General features: G+C 37.0%; 1 protein-coding gene across 6 annotated transcripts in view; it reads right to left on the bottom strand.

Moving 5' to 3' along the window:
* The window catches only part of BIVM (basic, immunoglobulin-like variable motif containing), a 34,176-nt gene that overhangs the window by 12,763 nt on the left and 3,236 nt on the right, over window positions 1-18,177 (bottom strand). For 5 of the 6 annotated variants that reach the window (XM_059685079.1, XM_059685081.1, XM_059685083.1 and 2 more), the window contains exons 2-4: window positions 12,268-12,864; window positions 4,658-4,784; window positions 38-133 (exon numbers count right to left, since the gene is read on the bottom strand). In XM_059685079.1, the coding sequence (XP_059541062.1) occupies window positions 38-133; window positions 4,658-4,784; window positions 12,268-12,745 (701 nt within the window). In that variant the 5' untranslated portion in view covers window positions 12,746-12,864. Of the gene's footprint in view, window positions 1-37; window positions 134-4,657; window positions 4,785-12,267; window positions 12,865-14,553; window positions 14,574-18,177 lie in introns of those variants that run through there. The other variant, XM_059685082.1, reaches the window with a different exon arrangement.

The following is an 18,177-nucleotide window of genomic DNA, read 5'->3' as shown; positions in this document are numbered from 1 at the left end:
CATGGGAGTTTAGATACCAACAAATTAACATACTCACTTTCCAGCTCCCACTGTGCTATATAAGAAATTCCAACAAGAAACTAATGAAGAGATACCACAAGAAGTCTTATATTGTGGTCGGCTTATGCAGTACCTGGGAAAACAAAAGATTTTTCTTTACTTGAATGAATACAAAATAGGCATATAAATATGCAGCTCTCATGGCAACTAAAAGTGTTTTAACATAGTGAAAATTTTGATCACTTAAACCAATATAAAATCTTTATTCACTTAAAATATTTTTACATTTATTAAATGTATCATAAATGCATAAACAATAAATCATTCATTTTAATAAAGATAGCTAAGTATGACTACTACTAGTTAGAGTAGATGTTATCTAAACCAATGGGGGAAAATAATGGTATACAAATGTAGACACCAACTACAAAAATTTCAGTGCAAATTTCTAGTTGAGCTGTAGATCAGATACATGATCTACAAATATTTTCTCCCACTTTGTATGTTGCCTTTTCACTTTGTTGATTGTTTTCTTTGACCCGGATAAGTTTTTAAGTTTGATGTAGTCCCCTTTTGTCTATTTTTGCTTTTGTTACCTGTGGTTTTAGTGTCATATCCCAGAAATCATTTCTAAATCCAAGGTCATAAAACTTGTCCCCTATGTTTTCTTCTATGAGTTTTATCATTTTAGGTCATACATTTATGTCTTTAATCCATTTTGGGTTAATTTTTGTGTATGCTGTGAAATAAGGGTCCAACTTCATTCTTTTTTATGTGGATATCCACTTTCCCCAGCACCATTTTCTGAAGAGACTATCCTTTCTCTATTCCATGGTCATGGCACCCTTGCCAAAGATTTTTTATTCATTTACATGAAGGTTTATTTCTGGAATCTCTATTCTATTCCATTGGTCTATATGTCTGTCTACTCCAGTAGCACACTGTTTTAATTATTGTATATTTGTTATATGTCTTGAAATCAGGAAGTATGTGGCCTGTATTCAACTCTTGCAATCACCACCTTCCCAGCAGTTATCCAGAGGCAGTATCTTCAGCTGGAAGTTGGGAGTAAGATAATCAAGTGGCGATCAGCATGATGTCTCCTTCTGCAACCCTCCTGCAATGCTGTTGCCTTGACCTAGATTTCCACGAAGAACTCCAATGCTTCAGCACTGATGCGACTTCTCAGACACCTAGATCTAACCAAAGGGTCATTGGATGGTTTCAAGACCATCATGTGAACTTTAGGGAAATCTGCATTGTTTTATGCCAGCAGTTAATACACAGAACTGGACAAGTATGATTTGGAGACTTTGATATTTCCTTGTTTCAACACAGACAATTTTCCATCTTGTTGTTATTGATTTCATGGGTTTGAGGAAAGTAGTGAAGTAAAAAAAAAAAAAAAACAAAAAACAAAAACAAAAAAAAACACGTATTCTATCATATTTAAATCTCTCCCTTCTATTTTAAACAATTCTTCACAAAGCCTTAGGATTAGCCTAGGCATCCTTAAGATTTTTTTTGTATTTCTTCATCTATTCAAACTTGTTTACTGGTCTTGTTCATGATCAGCTTAACACTTTTACTTCTATCTTCTAAGGGTCTTTCCATTACAACCCTAATTCTCTGTAACATTCTTAGTGGGAAATAATGTTGTTGTCCTGGTAATTTTTCCCTTCAGGTTATTTCTCCCATCTGTCCTATCCCATCCAAGTCTTTATGGCCTCACATGCTATACTATTAAATTATTCATATTCATATGACTATTTATATTTGTTGTTAAAACAAATCTTAAGTCTAAGGAATTAGAAGCAAAAATGGGTAAAGATTTGCTCCAAAGAAACTAACATTAATGTTTTTTTATTCTAATGTTTCTTTCCCAGTACAGTTTTCATACTAACTACTACCAATTTATCTTTGTAAATATCCTTATATTAAGAAATCACCAATGGCTTATTTATGCCCCAGGGGAAAAAAATCTAAATCCTTAGCCCAATATCCAAGAAATAGATCATAAAAGGTGTTATAAAATATCACAAGAGTTGCCCTAACCAGTTAGACTCAGTGGATAGAGCGTCGGCCTGCAGACTGAAGGGTCCCAGATTCGATTCCAGTCAAGGGCATGTACCTTGGTTGCAGGCACATCCCCAGTAGCGGGTGTGCAGGAGGCAGCTGATCGATGTTTCTCTCTCATCGATATTTCTAACTCTCTATTCCCTCTCCCTTCTTCTCTGTAAAAAATCAATACAATATATATTTTTTAAAAATCACAGAGTTGTCCTGGCTGGTGTTTCTCAGTGGTTAGAGTGTCACCTGGGCACAGAAGAGTCAAGGGTTCAATTCAAGTCAAGGGTATATACCTTGGTTGCAGGTTCAGTCCCTGACCCCAGTCCGGGCATGTGTGGGAGGCAACCAATCGATGTGTCTCTCTCACATCAATGTTTCTCTCTCTCTCTTTCTCTCTCTCTCTCTCTCTCTCTCTCTCTCTCTCTCTCTCCTCCCTTCTATTCTCTCTAAAAAAATCAAGTGAAAAAATATCCTCGGATGAGGAATAACAAAAAATAAATATAACAGAATTTGGAGTCTGGCTTTTTTCAGTTCCAATATATGATCTACTTACTCATCATGTTATGTTGGGCATATTTTTTTGTTTGTTAATCCTCACCTGAGGATATGTTTTTTTCCATTGATTTTTAGAATGGAAGAGAGGGGGAAAGACAGAGAGAGAGAAACATTGATGTGAGAGAGACATACCAATTGGTTCACACACACACACACACACACACACACACACTCACACACACACACACGGGCAGGTAATCAAGTACCTGTCCTTGACCAGAATTGAAACAGCAACCTTCAGTCCACAGGCTGACGCTCTAACCCAGGGGTGGGCAAACTTTTTGACTCGAGGGCCACAATGGGTTCTTAAACTGGACCGGAGGGCCGGAACAAAAGCATGGATGGAGTGTTTGTGTGAACTAATATAAATTCAAACTAAACATCATTACTTGAAAGGGTACGGTCTTTTTTTTTTTTTAGTTTTATTCATTTCAAATGGGCCGGATCCGGCCCGCGAGCCGTAGTTTGCCCACGGCTGCATCACTAAGCAAACTGGCCGAGGTTGGGCAATTTTCTTAGCTTCTCTGAGTCTCACTCCAGACAAGCTGGTTTACCCTTCATTACCAACATGCCAGACACTTTCTTACCATCCATTCAAAGACCTAAAACCCTCCATCCCCTCAGATTTCCTCTCTTTAGACCCAACTCTTCAGGGAAGCCTTCTGATGTTCATTTCTTCCTCTCATATTTTTCTTTATTCATACCCATCATCTGACAAACTACTTGAAATATTTTACATTTCCTGCTTAGTCCTCTCTTCTCAAGTAGATTTCAAACCTTAAAAGAACAAAGACTATGTTTTATGTATCTTTGTAGTCTCAACCATATCCAATATTTATTAAATAAGTGAAAATATTTAATATTTCTAAAACCTCAAACAAAAGAATTTTAAAAAACCTCAAATCAGAGATCAGCAATTTTCTAGCTATCATGAATTAAACCTTTTTTTCTTGAGAACAGGAACTTTATTTTAAGGTGACCAGATACCCCTAGTTGATAAAGGAAAGTTCTTCTTATTAGAAGAATGCCAGCTAATAAAGGCAGAAAAAAAAAGATAGAATTTTGAGATATCACCATTTCACAACAAGGATTCAGGCAAGGATCGTCAATAGATTTGACTAAGACCATTAGATGAAAAGTTGATAGGAACAGGCTCTTAGCCTAATGCCATTGTCACCCCACTGATTACTTCATGGCTGCCGAAGGGGGAAAATAACTTGAGAATGTAGACTAAGGTTGTCACCTCCTAAATCCTGTAATCACTTTCAGAATCTCTAATATTAGATCACCAAGTTCTATGAACCTCCTGATGTAATATAATACGAAGGACACAGGATCATTTAGGCAGTATTCTTTTTTTTTTTTAAAAGGTTTTATTTTTTTTAATATATTTTATTGATTTTTTACAGAGAGGAAGGGAGAGGGATAGAGAGCCAGAAACATCGATGAGAGAGAAACATCGATCAGCTGCCTCCTGCACATCTCCTACTGGAGATGTGCCCGCAACCCAGGTACATGCCCTTGACCGGAATCGAACCTGGGACCCTTCAGTCCGCAGGCCGACGCTCCATCCACTGAGCCAAACCGGCTTCGGCAAGGCAGTATTCTTGTGTAAAATGTTCAAGCAGGGCCTCATTAAGTCTTTATATCTAACATCTAATTTTCAGGAAATATTGAGGATATACGAATAATTTAGAAAAATTAATATGAAAAAAAATCAGACAAATCCAGAAGGTAGCACATTCTACAAGATATCTGGCCAAGTCTCTTCAATAAGTCAATCTCCCAGAATTAAAATGAGGTAGAGTCTATTCTAGTTTAAGAGAGACAAATGAGCTACCACAAGCTAACACAAAGAATGGTTCATAGTTGGGTCCCACATTGAACAACCAGGTGTGAAGACATTTTCAGAGCAATCTGAGAAATCTAAATTTAGCCAAGGAATTAGATACTAAGGAAATATTGCTAACGTTAATAGGTATAACACTGGTACTGTGGTTAAGGAAGAAAAAAATCAATTTTTTGAGCTTACCATCGTCTGAGGTCTAATACTTTCCGCTGCTTAATATCTTCAAGAGGAGAATGCTGAGGCCACTCCCTTTGATGTCTTCCTTTTTTATCTGAAGTTTTTTTCTTGGAAATTTGTTTCTTTACATTGCCTAGAATATACGAGTATAAAATAAGCAAAATGCTTAATATGAAGTAAACTGCCAGGACAATGATACTAATTGTTGAACAAAATTAAAAAGTAGCTGCCACTAGTTCTAAAAATGATATTTGTAAAATATCATTTTACAAATGATATATGTAAACAAAAATGATATATGTAAACATATTGAATAAATAAATGTATCCTCATAAATTCTCTCCTACCTTACAGAGAGAAAATAAAAACAGATTTAAACAACCATGAATGTTATTTCCTATCAGATTTATACTAGTATATTCCAATTCCTAAGCTGGTCACTTAGCTAGTACATGAATCAATCACAAAATCTTTTAATTTAGAAAATCAAATTACCAACTATAAAATATTTAACTAGAGCACTTTCCGGAAAATGAATCCTTTCTATAAAACAATAAAACCACATTAACGTAATTCTGTTAAAAAGTAAAAACATTAGATCCACTATGCAATGATGTGATATTTAAAAATATCTCCAGGCCTACAGAGCCCATGAAATGGATTAAAAATGATGCACCCATGTGTGTTATTAAAATGCAACTTTAGCACCAGGAACTAGAGTGGAAAACAGTCTCTTTTCTGTGTGAGTGTGTGTGTGTATGCGTGTTTCTCTCTCTCTCCAAAAGACACATAAAATAAATAATAGTGATTACCTATGAGGGGAGGGGGATTGGGAGCTAGACAAAAGTAAGACAAAAATGAGAGTTAGACTTTAAGTGTTTAATTTTTATGCTTTTCATTTCTGAGCCATGCTAATGTATTATTCAGTAAAAAATTACATCAATTAAAATATTAATAACATCTGAGCCTCATTTCACTAAACTGCCATTAACATTTCAGATAGCTATGCTGAAATACTTTAATAATGTCACACATATTATATTTTAAATGAAATAAATCTGTTATAAAAATTAAATAAAAGCTAGTATTTTATTTGTATAGTTATTCATCAATTATGATATGTACATTATATAAACAAATGCCAGAGAACAAACATGAAAAAGGGTCCATTTTATTCATTTAAGATGCTGTACAATGAAATCACCTGATACTCAAAAGCAGCTGGAACTTAGAAACTATTGGTATACAGGAAATTTCTCTAATTTTTCTAAAATGTCATAATAATAAACGCTATAATATCCAGAAACAAGTTTTCCCCTTTCCCTCTAGTTATTCTTTCTAAGTCTTTAGAGAACACAAAATTTCTCACAGAGCTAAATAAGCATTGGCAAACATGAGCTTGAAAAAAATGAGAAAGAATCTCATTATGACAAAATTTCCTTTAATAATAATTAAATCTTAAGACATCCAGAAAATGGAAAATCTACTTTCCACCATTTCTTGAGATGCTTTCACTGCCCAATAATGCCTTGATTCCCTAAGAAGTTTACCCAGCCACTTAGAATTTTAGAGGCTAATGAAGCATGGTAATCTGTGACATTAACCATGGTCTGTATCCACATACTGTCCTCTAATGCTTATCTAAGCCTGCTCTCTGTTCTTCTCTGTCTTGAGCTTACTCCCATAAGGCCCTTAGGGATAAATATGGATATATGTTCCAAATGAGCATCCTTTATATCATCTCACACTGCCACACAGAGAATTGGTCCTAAAACAAAACTCCATTCAATTTGAGGAAGAAAGCTCTGTTAAAGTCGAACCTAAGTTTGAGAGGGGAGCATAAAAGAGTGACACCTGAAAATACTGTCTCCCTCATCTCATCAACTCCAGTAACCTTTGCCCATTGCCCCTTGTCATTTCCATATTCCTTCTTCCATGCTTCAACACATCCATAGAGCCCAACACCAAATATACATATATGCAGACCTCTATTCACCACACTGGCTTTTAGATAAACAGATAAGGATAGTGGATAAAAATAGAATGCACACCATCGTTTTTATTTGAAGAACCACAGGAGAAAGTTCTGAACAATCACAGTAACTAAAAACTGAGGTAGGCGGACCCCAGGAAGAAGAGAGCCAGATAAGTGGAGATTTAATTAAGTATATAAATTTGGCCTAAATCCTAGGCTGACCCTTGAACTATGCATGCACAGAGCAGACCTCAAACAGCAAAACTAAGGTTAAAGGAATTGAATTAAGATTTGAGATGTCCTCAAGAGACAGAGTTGATTGGGCCCAACCAAATTAACTGCTGCTAAGTAAATCAATCAATTAATTAATTTTTTTAAAAAAAACACTGTTGAGGATATACCATAATCATAAGTCACCATAAGATAACATTTCCAATATTTAGTATACAATCCAAAATTACTAAACAGCCCTGACCGGTTTGGCTCAGTGGATAGAGCGTTGGCCTGCGGACTGAAGTGTCCCAGGTTCGATTCCAGTCAAGGGCATGTACCTTGGTTGCAGGCACATCTCTAGTAGGGGGTGTGCAGGAGGCAGCTGATCGATGTTTCTAACTTTCTATCCCTCTCCCTTCCTCTCTGTAAAAAAATCAATAAAATATATTTTTTTAAAAACTGGTAATAAACCATCTAACTCTGCAACTTGAAGAATTAGAAAGAGGGCAACAAGAAAAGCCCGGAGTGACCAGAAGGAAGGAAATAATAAAGATCAGAGCAGAAATAAATGACATAGAGACAACAAAAAAAAAAAACAATACAAAAGATCAATGAAACCAAGAGCTGGTTCTTTGAAAGGATAAACAAGTTTGATGAACCTCTAGCCAGGCTCACCAAGAAGCAAAGAGAGAGGACCTTCATAAACAAAATCAGAAATTAAAGAGGCAAAATAACAACAGACCCCACAGATATACGCAGAAACGTAAAAAAATACTATGAGCAACTCTATTCCAACAAACTGGTTAACCTAGAAGAAATGGACATAGACCTTCCAAAACTCAATCAGGAAGAATCCAAAAATCTGAATAGGCCGATAACTATGGAGGAAATTGAAGCAGTAATCGAAAAACTTCCAACAAACAAAAGCCCTGGACCAGACAGCTTCACAGGGGAGTTTTATCAAACATTCAAAGAACTAAAACCTATCCTCCTCAGACTATTCCAAAAAATTCAAGAGGAAGGAATACTTACAAGCTCTTTCTACGAATCCAGCATTACTCTAATCCCAAAACCACAGATAAAGACAATACAAAGAAAGAGAATTACAGGCCAATATCCCTCGTGAACATGGATGCCAAAATTCTCAACGAAATTCTAGCATATCGGATCCAGCATTACGTTAGAAAGATCATACACCATGACCAAGTGGGATTTATTCTGGGCACGCAAGGATGGTACAATATCCACAAATCAATAAAGGTGATACACCACATAAACAACTTGAGAGATAAAAACCGTATAATCATATAAATAGATGCAAATTAAGCATTTGACAAAGCATTTCTCAGCAAGGTGGAATAGAAGGATCATGCCTCAACATCATAAAAGCCATCTATGACAAACCTACAGTCAACATCATACTCAATGGGCAAAAACTAAAAGCATTTCCCCTAAGAACAGGAACAAGACAGGGATGCCCACTCTCACCACTCCTATTCAACATAATACTAAAAGTACTAGCCATGGTGATCAGAGAAGAAGAAGAAATAAAAGACATCCAAATTGGAAAAGAAGAGTACAATTGTCATTATTCGCAGATGACATGATATTGTACATTGAAAACACTAAGAACTCCAACAAAAAACTACTAGACTTACTAAATGAATTCGGCAAAGTAGCAGGATACAAAATTAACACCCAGAAATCTATGGCTTTTTTTATACACCAATAATGAACTCACAGAAAGAGAAACTGAAAAAACAATCCCATTTACCACTGCAACAAAAAAATTAAGATACCTAGGAATAAGTTTAACCAAGAAGGTAAAGGATCTGTACTCAGAAAATTACAGGACGCTGAAAAAAGAGATAGAGGAAGACATAAACAAATGGAAGAATATACCACGTTCATGGATTGATAGAATCAACATCATTAAAATATCCATACTACCCAAAGCAATCTATAGATTCAATGCAATCCCCATTAAAATACCAACAGCATACTTCAAAGACCTAGAACAAACTCTTCAAAAATTCATCTGAAATAAAAAAAGACCCTGAATAGCTGCAGCAACCTTGAGAAAGAAGAACAAAGTTGGAGGGATCACAATACCAGATATCAAACTATACTACAAAGCCACTGTTCTCAAAACTGCCTGGTACTGGCACAAGAACAGACATATAGACCAATGGAACAAAACAGAGAACCCCGAAATAGACTCAAGTCATTATGCTCAGTTAATATTTGACAAAGAAGGCAAGAACATACAATGGAGTCAAGACAGTCTCTTCAATAAATGGTGTTGGGAAAATTGGACAGATACATGCAAAAAAAATGACACTAGACCACCAACTTACACCATACACAAAAATAAACTCAAAATGGATATAGGACTTAAACATAAGACGGGAAACCATAAGAATCTTAGAAGAAGCCATAGGCAGCAAAATAGCAGACATCTGTCTTAGTAATATATTTACCAATATAACTCCAGGGGCAATGGAAACTAAAGAGAGAATAAATAAATGGGACTATATCAAAATAAAAAGTTCCTGCACAGCAAAAGAAACCATCAACAAAACAAGAAAGCCCACTGCCTGGAAGAATAAACTTGCCAATGTTATCTCCGATAAGGGTTTAATCTCCAAAATTCACAGGGAACTCATACAACTTAACAAAAGGAAGATAAACAATCCAATAAAAAAATGGGCAATGAATCTAAATAGACACTTTTTTTTTCTTTTAAAAATTTTATTTTTTTTTATTGCTTAAAGTATTACAAAGGGTATTACATATGTGTCCATTTTATCCCCCCGCCCTAGACAGTCCCCTAGCCTCCCCTATTCCCCAGTGTCTTATGTCCATTGGTTATGCTTATATGCATGCATACAAGTCCTTTAGTTGATCTCTTACCCCCCTACCTCCTGCCCCCCAACCCTCCCCGGCCTTCCCGCTGCAGTTTGACAATCTGTTTGAGGCAGCTCTGCCTCTGTATCTATTATTGTTCAAAAGTTTATAATGGTCTCTATTGTCCATGAATGAGTGAGGTCATGTGGTATTTTTCCTTTATTGACTGGCTTATTTCACTTAGCATAATGCTCTCCAGTTCCATCCATGATGTTGCAAATGGTAAGAGTTCCTTCCTTTTTACAGCAGCATAGTATTCCATCGTGTAGATGTACCACAGTTTTCTAATCCATTCATCTACTGATGGGCACTTAGGCTGTTTCCAGATCTTAGCTATGGTGAATTGTGCTGCTATGAACATAGGGGTGCATATATCCTTTCTGATTGGTGTTTCCGGTTTCTTGGGATATATTCCTAGAAGTGGGATCACAGGGTCAAATGGGAGTTCCATTTTCAGTTTTTTAAGGAAACTCCATACTGTCTTCCATAGTGGCTGCACCAGTCTGCATTCCCACCAGCAGTGCACAAGTGTTCCTTTTTCTCCACATCCTCTCCAGCACTTGTCGTTTGTTGATTTGTTGATGATAGCCAGTCTGACAGGTGTGAGATGGTACCTCATTGTTGTTTTGATTTGCATCTCTCGGATGATTAGTGACTTTGAGCATGTTTTCATATGTCTCTTGGCTTTCTGAATGTCCTCTTTTGAAAGGTGTCTTAAATAGATACTTTTTGAAAGAGGACATACAGAAGGCTGAGACATATGAAAACATGCTGAAAGTCACTAATCATCCGAGAGATGCAAATCAAAACAACAATGAGGTACCATCTCACACCTGTCAGAATGGCTATCAACAAACAAGTGCTGGAGAGGTTGCAGAGAAAGAACCCTCCTGCACTACTGGTGGGAATGCAGACTGGTGCAGCCACTGTGGAAAAGAGTATGGCATTTCCTCAAAAAATTAAAAATGGGACTGCCATTTGACCCAGCGATCCTACTTCTAGGAGTATATCCCAAGAAAACAGAAATACCAATCAGAAAGGATACATGCACCCCTATGTTCATAGCAGCACAATTTACCATAGCTAAGATTTGGAAACAGCCTAAGTGCCCATCAGCAGATGAGTGGATTAGAAAACTGGTATATCCATCTACACAATGGAATACTAAACTGCTATTAAAAAAAAAAAAGGAATTCTTACCATTTGCAATAGCATGGATCGAACTGGAGAGCATTATGCTAAGCAAAATAAGCCAATCAGAGAAAGATAAATATCACATGATCTCACTCATTTGTGGAATATAAGAACATCATAAACTGATGAACAAAAATAGATACAGAGACAAAGAAGCAACGAACAGACTGTCAAACTTCAGCAGGAAGGCAGGGGAGCCCTGTGGGGGGAGGTAAGAGATCAACCAAAGGACTTACATGCATGTGTATAAGCATAACCAATGGACACAGGCTCTAAGGGGGTGAGGGCATGTGCAAGAGGGTGGGGGAAGCTGGGGGGAGGTCAATGGGGGAAAAAGAAGACATATGTATTACTACTTGTAATATTTTAAACAATAATTAAAAAAAAAAAAAAACAGGAGGAAACACTTTCCGACTTAGGAGTCCTGCATAGCCCTAATCCCAACACCTGAAAAAGACATTATAAAAAAATTATAGGCCCATCACTCATAGAGACACAAATTAAAATCCCTGACACCCTTAAAATTACAAATTTACAGAACATTCTATGAAACTAGTTGATTTTGCAAATGAACAAGTAAACATGGTGGTTTTTTACAAAATAATCAGAGAAGTCTAGAAGCAAAGTACTAAACCCAGGCTCTACTACTTCTTACTAGCTGTTCAAATTTGGGTAGGCAATTTATCCCGTCTATGGCTCCATTTCTTCACCGATGAAAAGGGGATAATAGTACCTACCTCATTAAATTCCTGTGTTACTGTGAGTTCAAAAAGAAAGAGGTGAAAGCATTAGTATCTGCCAGAGGTCCACCACAATGCAATTGTGAAGGTTGTGCACTGCACCCTGGTGAACTCCCTAGGTGAAGGGCACCCAAACTGGACAGTGCACAACCTACTAAAGGGTACCTGGAGACCTTGTGGGGTACTCAACAAATCGTAACAAAAAAGTCTCAGTGTTATATGACAGAAAAAAACTAAATATTTAATTGGGAAAGATGAATTCGTTTCCCTACAAAATAGTTGCCTGTTATTTTAACCACCTCATTAACTACTTCTGGGTCACCATGTACTTATCTGTAATACCTGTATTCTAAAGCATCCTAGATTTTTCAGAGCTCTCAAAATGCAAGTTCCCAATGGCAACATATTGATTAACCAAAAGTCCCATGGCCAAAGTTATCTTTTAACTACAATGATAGACAAGATGATTGCAATGTTCCCTATTCAGTATTTTTTTAAAAAAAGGAAAAACATGTTTAATGGCATGTTTAAACAAGATAGTGTTTACTTATTATTTTCACATGGGAACTTCATGTCTCCTTCCTTACCTGATTTGTGTTTCAAATTTGTGGTCACCCCATCAAATTCAGATTTATCAATTTCCCATGCGAGAGGTAGCTTGCCCAAGCTATTGGATAAGTTTTCCAAGCTATTTTCATCATTGTAGATGATTTCTGATGTACTAGTTGGGATGCCAATGTATCTTGATGAGTTATTTCCAGCAGATAAAGAGGTACTATCAGGGAGGCAAGAAGTGCGGGATGGATTTGGAGTTTTATAGATTGAGGTTGCCTGGTTGAGAAAGGCGTAGTCCGAACAGATGGCATAAATTTTCTCCCGCGTATGGGTCACTGGACAGCTCCACGGATAATGGCCATCTCCTTTGGCAGCCAAGGGTGCCCCCGAGGCACGTGTGCAGAAGGATTGTACAGCATCTTGTAGGTTCTCTTCAGGAGACTTTCTCTCAGATTTGTGCTCATGATTTCCAGAATCATTTGCCCTTTCTGCTTCTGCATCGTTAGGCATTGAATGCAACTGTAAAAGTTCTATTAGGAGGAGGAAGTTGCAACTCTTTTTGTTTCTTGAAAAACTGTGACAACTGTTTACAGCATTCTACAAAAACTGGAGAGCTGCAAAATGGGCTCCTAAGAAAAGAGAGAGGAGAAAGAGAGATCAACAATCCACCAGACACTACAAAGAGTCCGAAAAAATGTACCAAGTGTCATATGCCTTAAGTCAATAAGTATTTATTTTGCAACTACTATATGCCTAGAGTAATGATCATTAACCATCTGTCCTATCAAAATTATTTTGAAATAATGCATTAGAATAAAAAAGACAAACAGGGCAACATATATGAATCATTTCTCCAAAGATGAAATAGAAATGGCCAATAAACACATGAAAATTAAGAACAATCATTAAGCACAGAAATGCAAATCAAAACCATAATGCAGTACCAGCTGACACCCACCAGTATGACGATAATAAAACAGTTAATAATAAGGATTGTCAAGGATGTGGAGAAATTGGAACCCTCATACACTGCTAATGGAAGTGCAAAATGGTCCAGTCACTTTGGAAAACAGTTCCTGAAACATTTACATAGAGTTACCATGTGATCCAGCAATTTCACTCCTATATATCCAAGAAAAGTGAAAACATGTCTACACAAATGTTCACAGCAGCATTATTCATAATAGACAAAAAATGGAAACAATTCAAACATCCATCAATTAATGAATGAATAAAAAAATGTGGCATCATCCATACTATGGAATATTATTAGGCAATGAAACTAAATAGAGTACTGAACTATGCTAAAACATGAACCTTGAAAGCATTATGCTAAGTAAATAAAGCCAGTCACAAAGGATCAGATAGTGTATGATTCTTGATAGGAATTGCTTTGATTCTATAGATTGCTTTGGGTAGTTTGGACATTTTAATAATGAAATTCTTCTTATCCATGAACATGGTATACCAGGTATACTTCCACTTATTTCTATCTTCTTCAGTTTCTTTCTCTAGTGTCTTATAATTTTTATGCAATTGTAAATGGTATTGTTTTGTTTCCCTTTCTCATAGTTCACTATTGGAGTATAAAAATGCAACTGATTTCTGGATAATTATGTTATATCCTGCTACTTTACTAAATTCATTTATCAGTTCTAGTAGTTTTTTGGTGGAATCTTTAGGGTGCTCTATACACATTATCATGTCATCTACAAAGGAGTTTTACTTTTTCCTTTCAAATTTGAATACCCTTCATATCTTCTTTTTGTCCGATTGCTCTGGCTATGACTTCCAGTACCATGTTGAATAAGAGTGGTGAAAGTGGACATCCCTGTCTTGTTCCTGATCTTAAGGAAAACACTTGTAGTTTTTTCCCATTGACTATGATGTTGGCTGTGGGTTTGCCATATATGGCCTTTATTACGTTCAGATATGTTACTTCTATTTCCACTCTGCTGAGAGGTTTTATCATAAACTAGAAGCTCGGTGCACAAATTCGTGCATGGGTGTGGTCCAGCAGGCCCGTCCTGATGGGGGCCCATCAAGCGGGGTCAGCTTTGGGATTCTGGAAGGTTTAGCTTTCTCCCAGCTGGATCTAATTATATTTTAAGGATAGCCAAAAGAGAACCTCCAACAGAACTGTTTTGCATTTCACGTGCCATGAGATGAAGTTGTTTATGTGTTGTTTGCAAACATATATCAAGATAAATGATGGCCCTTTAATGATTTTTGCGTTCTTCCCAGGGCTCTGCCCTCAGTTTCCCAATATGATCTTCATGTCTGTTTCTTTAAAAGTTTTTGTTTTTGAATGTGCCTACCCTTTGTTGTTGCTCCTGGCAGCCTGTGGGTCCTCTTCGCTGCCCCTTTAAAAGAGAGATTTTAAGCTCATCTAATCTGCGAGGCACTGCAATTTCACAAAATCCCCACCCAGCCTCTCTACATTCCTCAGCAAAGGGCTGCAGCCTGTGGAGGGAGAATTCCACACCTTGGCTGCAGTATTAGCAGAGCCCTCTGGAGACTCTGGTCGGGGACAGGAGGGACTGATAATTATTTCCTTGTGTTTTCACTAAATGTACATGCACCAGGGAGCCAGGCAGTGATTTAGGGGTATTGGGAGCTGATGGGGGGGGGGGGCAGTGATCAGGGGGAGGAGGCACAGGCAGTTGGCCAGCTGGCCCTGCCCCTGATCGGGGTGTTGGAGGCTGATTGGGCCTCCAATCAGGCGGGCCGGGGTGTGTGAGGGGCCAATCAGGCTGGTTGGCTGCCACGGTGCACATCATAGCCACCAGTTGTTCTGGTCATTCTGGTCATTCCACCAGAACGGTCACTGGGCTTTTATATATATAGATGGGTGATGGATTTTATCAAATTCTTTTTCTGCACCTATTGACATGATCATGTAATTTTTATCCTTCATTTTGTTTGTGTGGTACATCACATTTACAATTTATGGATAGTGTACCAAACTTGCATCCCCAGAATAAATTCCACTTGATCATGGTGCATGATCTTTTTTAATGTATTGCTGGATCTGGTTTGCTAATGTTTTGTTGAGGATTTTAGCATCTATGTTCATCAGAGATATTGGCCTATAATATTCTTTCTTGTGATGTCTTTATATGGCTTTAGAATCAGGATAATGCTGACCTCATAAATAGCTTGGGAGTCTTCCCTCCTCTGAAATTATTTGGAATAGTCTGAGAAGGATAGGTGTTAGTTCATCTTTGAAGGTTTGGTAAAATTTACCTGTGAAGCAATCTGGTACAGGATTTTGGTTTGTTGGTAGTTTTTACATTACTGCTTTTATTTCATTAATTTTAAACTGTCTATTCAGATTTTCTGATTCTTCCTGATTTAGTTTTGGAAGATTGTATGTTTCTAAGAATTTATTCATTTTGTCCAGATTGGTCCAGTTTGTTCGGATACAGTTACTTATTATATTTTCTTACAATCCTTTGTATTTCTGTGGTATCAGTTGTTCCTTCTCCTCTTTCTGATTTTATTTACTTAGGTCCTTTCTGACTTTTTCATGACGAGTCTGGTTAAAGGTCTGTCAATCTTGTTTATCTTTTCAAAAAAGTCAACTCTAGGTTTCATTGATTTTTGGGGGGTAGTTTTTTCAGACTCTATTTTGTTTATTTCTGCTGATTCTTATTATGTCCTTTCTTCTACTTGCTTTAGATTTTGTTTGTTGTTCTTTTTGCAGCTCCTTTAAGTGTAATGTTAGATTACTTGAGATTTTTCTTGTTTTTTGACATAGGCCTCTAATGCTAGGAATTTCCCGTAGGACTGCTTTTGCTGTGTCCCGTATAATTTGGATCGTCATGCTGTCATTTTCATTTGTTTCAAGGTATCTTTTGATTTCCTCCTTGATCTCATTGGTAACCCATTCATTGTTTACTAACATGCTATTTAGCTTCCAGGTCTTTGTGTGTTTTTCAGTTGTTTTTCTTGTGATTTACTTCTAGCATCATTGTGTTTGGAGAAGATGTTTGATATGATTTAAATCTTCTTTAATTTATTGAGACTTGTTTTGTGGCCTAATATGGCTTATCCTAGAAAATGTTTCATGTGCACATGAAAATGTGTATTTTGTTGCTTTTGGATATCTAAAGATTAAATCTAGCTGATCTAGTGTGTCATTTAAGGCTGCTGTTTCCTTGTTGATTTTCTGTCTGGAAGATTTATCCATTGATGTCAATAGAGTGGTAATACTATGACTGTACTACTCTCCCTCCGTCCATCAACATTTGCTTTATATATTTAGGTGCTCCTATGCTGGGTCCATAATGTTTACAAAGTTATACCCTCCTGTAGCGTTGCTCCCTTTAGTATCATTATGTGGTGTCCTTCTTTGTCTTCTACTATAGCCTTTGTTTTAAAGTTTATTTTGTCTGATATAAGTGTTGTTAACCCAGCTTTTCCCCCCCTTTCCATTTTCATGAAATATCTTTGCCCATCCCTTTCCTTTAGTCTGTCTGTATTTCTCATTCTGAGGTGGGTCTCTTATAGAAAGCATATATATAGGTCTTGTTTTCTTATCCATTCAGCTACCTTGTGTTTTTTTATTGGAGCATTTAAGCCATTTACATTTAAACTGATTATTGATAGGAAAGTATTTAATGCTATTTTATTCTATGTTCCTGTTTCTCCTTTTTTTTCTCCTCCTTCTCCTCCTCCTCCTTCTTCTTCAAATAGGAAGACCTGGGTGAATAAAACCATTACAGGTGGTGTAGGAGGCAATCAAATGCAGGTGCCAGAGCAGAGCACTTTGCAGGGCTTTAGTGATGGAGCAGCATTTTAAATACAACCCACTCTGGGTGGCCATTTTGACATTTATCTGTTAATATCTCTGCCCGTTTGCTTACTTAAAAAATTAGAAATGAGAATAACTTTCACCAATTACAGGAAAATGATTATATAAAATCCATCATCAAAATACTGAATGACAAAACCTATGACTAACACGATAAGAAATAACAGATGATTCCCCTGAGTCTGCGAGGAGAAATTACTGAAGGTACTGAATGTCCTTCATGCAATTTAAGGAAACAGACTTCCATACCAGGAGGACTCCACATATCCTAGAAAAGATTCCATTTTCTTTATTTTTAAGGAATGTTTAAGTGCCCTCTATTCAAACCTTCATGTGATTTGTCCAGAGTTTATAGTTATTTTGCAGGAGGTTCTGTTTGGCAGGAGCTTCACCAACAAGGATGGAATCTCTGATGGTTTTGAAACATTCTTTGTTTGTTTGTTTGTTTTTATAGCCAAGAAATCCTAGGAGTAGGTATAGTGGATCCCTAAATAGGAATCTGTTATGCTTTCTCCTTCTTCCTCATGTCCTGGCATGATGGTGACAATGGAGGGAGAAGCAAGAGAAGCTGAGTACCTGAGTGTGTGCAGACCACACTCTGCTTTTCTCATTTTTAGCAGATGTCTTAGAGGAACATTTTTCTACTTTTTATCTGTTATCCTCTCGCCTTTCTCTAAAACCCATAGTATGGATAAAGGTCATTATTTGTAGCACTGGGGTTGTTTGGGTGGGTTGTAGTAGAATGAGGCATCAATATGGTCATGGTTAAGGGCAATTAGCAAAGGGTACAGAAGTTAGTCTAGTGGGGAAGACAGAAATATTCCTGGTGCTGCCTTTGTTATCTCTTCATTTCAAGCTTAGCTTCCACTTTGCCAGAGCTTTCTTTCTCAGACTGAATGGAATTTTACCTGCGGGACCAGTTCCCTGTGTAGCAGTGTGGGGGTTTTATGAAAGATGCTGATTTGGAACCATATATAGGAGAATGTTCTGATCAAAAACATATGCAAAGGGAAATTACTGCATTTGCACAGAAAAGGGGCTTAGCTTCTGGAAGCTAAAGATAAGAAAGAACATAACAATTGATTAATAAAGCATTTAACAGTCTGAATCCATTGTTATGGGTTTG

Source organism: Myotis daubentonii, chromosome 2, assembly GCF_963259705.1.
Source record: "Myotis daubentonii chromosome 2, mMyoDau2.1, whole genome shotgun sequence".
Lineage (NCBI taxonomy): Eukaryota > Metazoa > Chordata > Mammalia > Chiroptera > Vespertilionidae > Myotis > Myotis daubentonii.
This window is presented reverse-complemented; position numbering and strand designations above follow the sequence as displayed.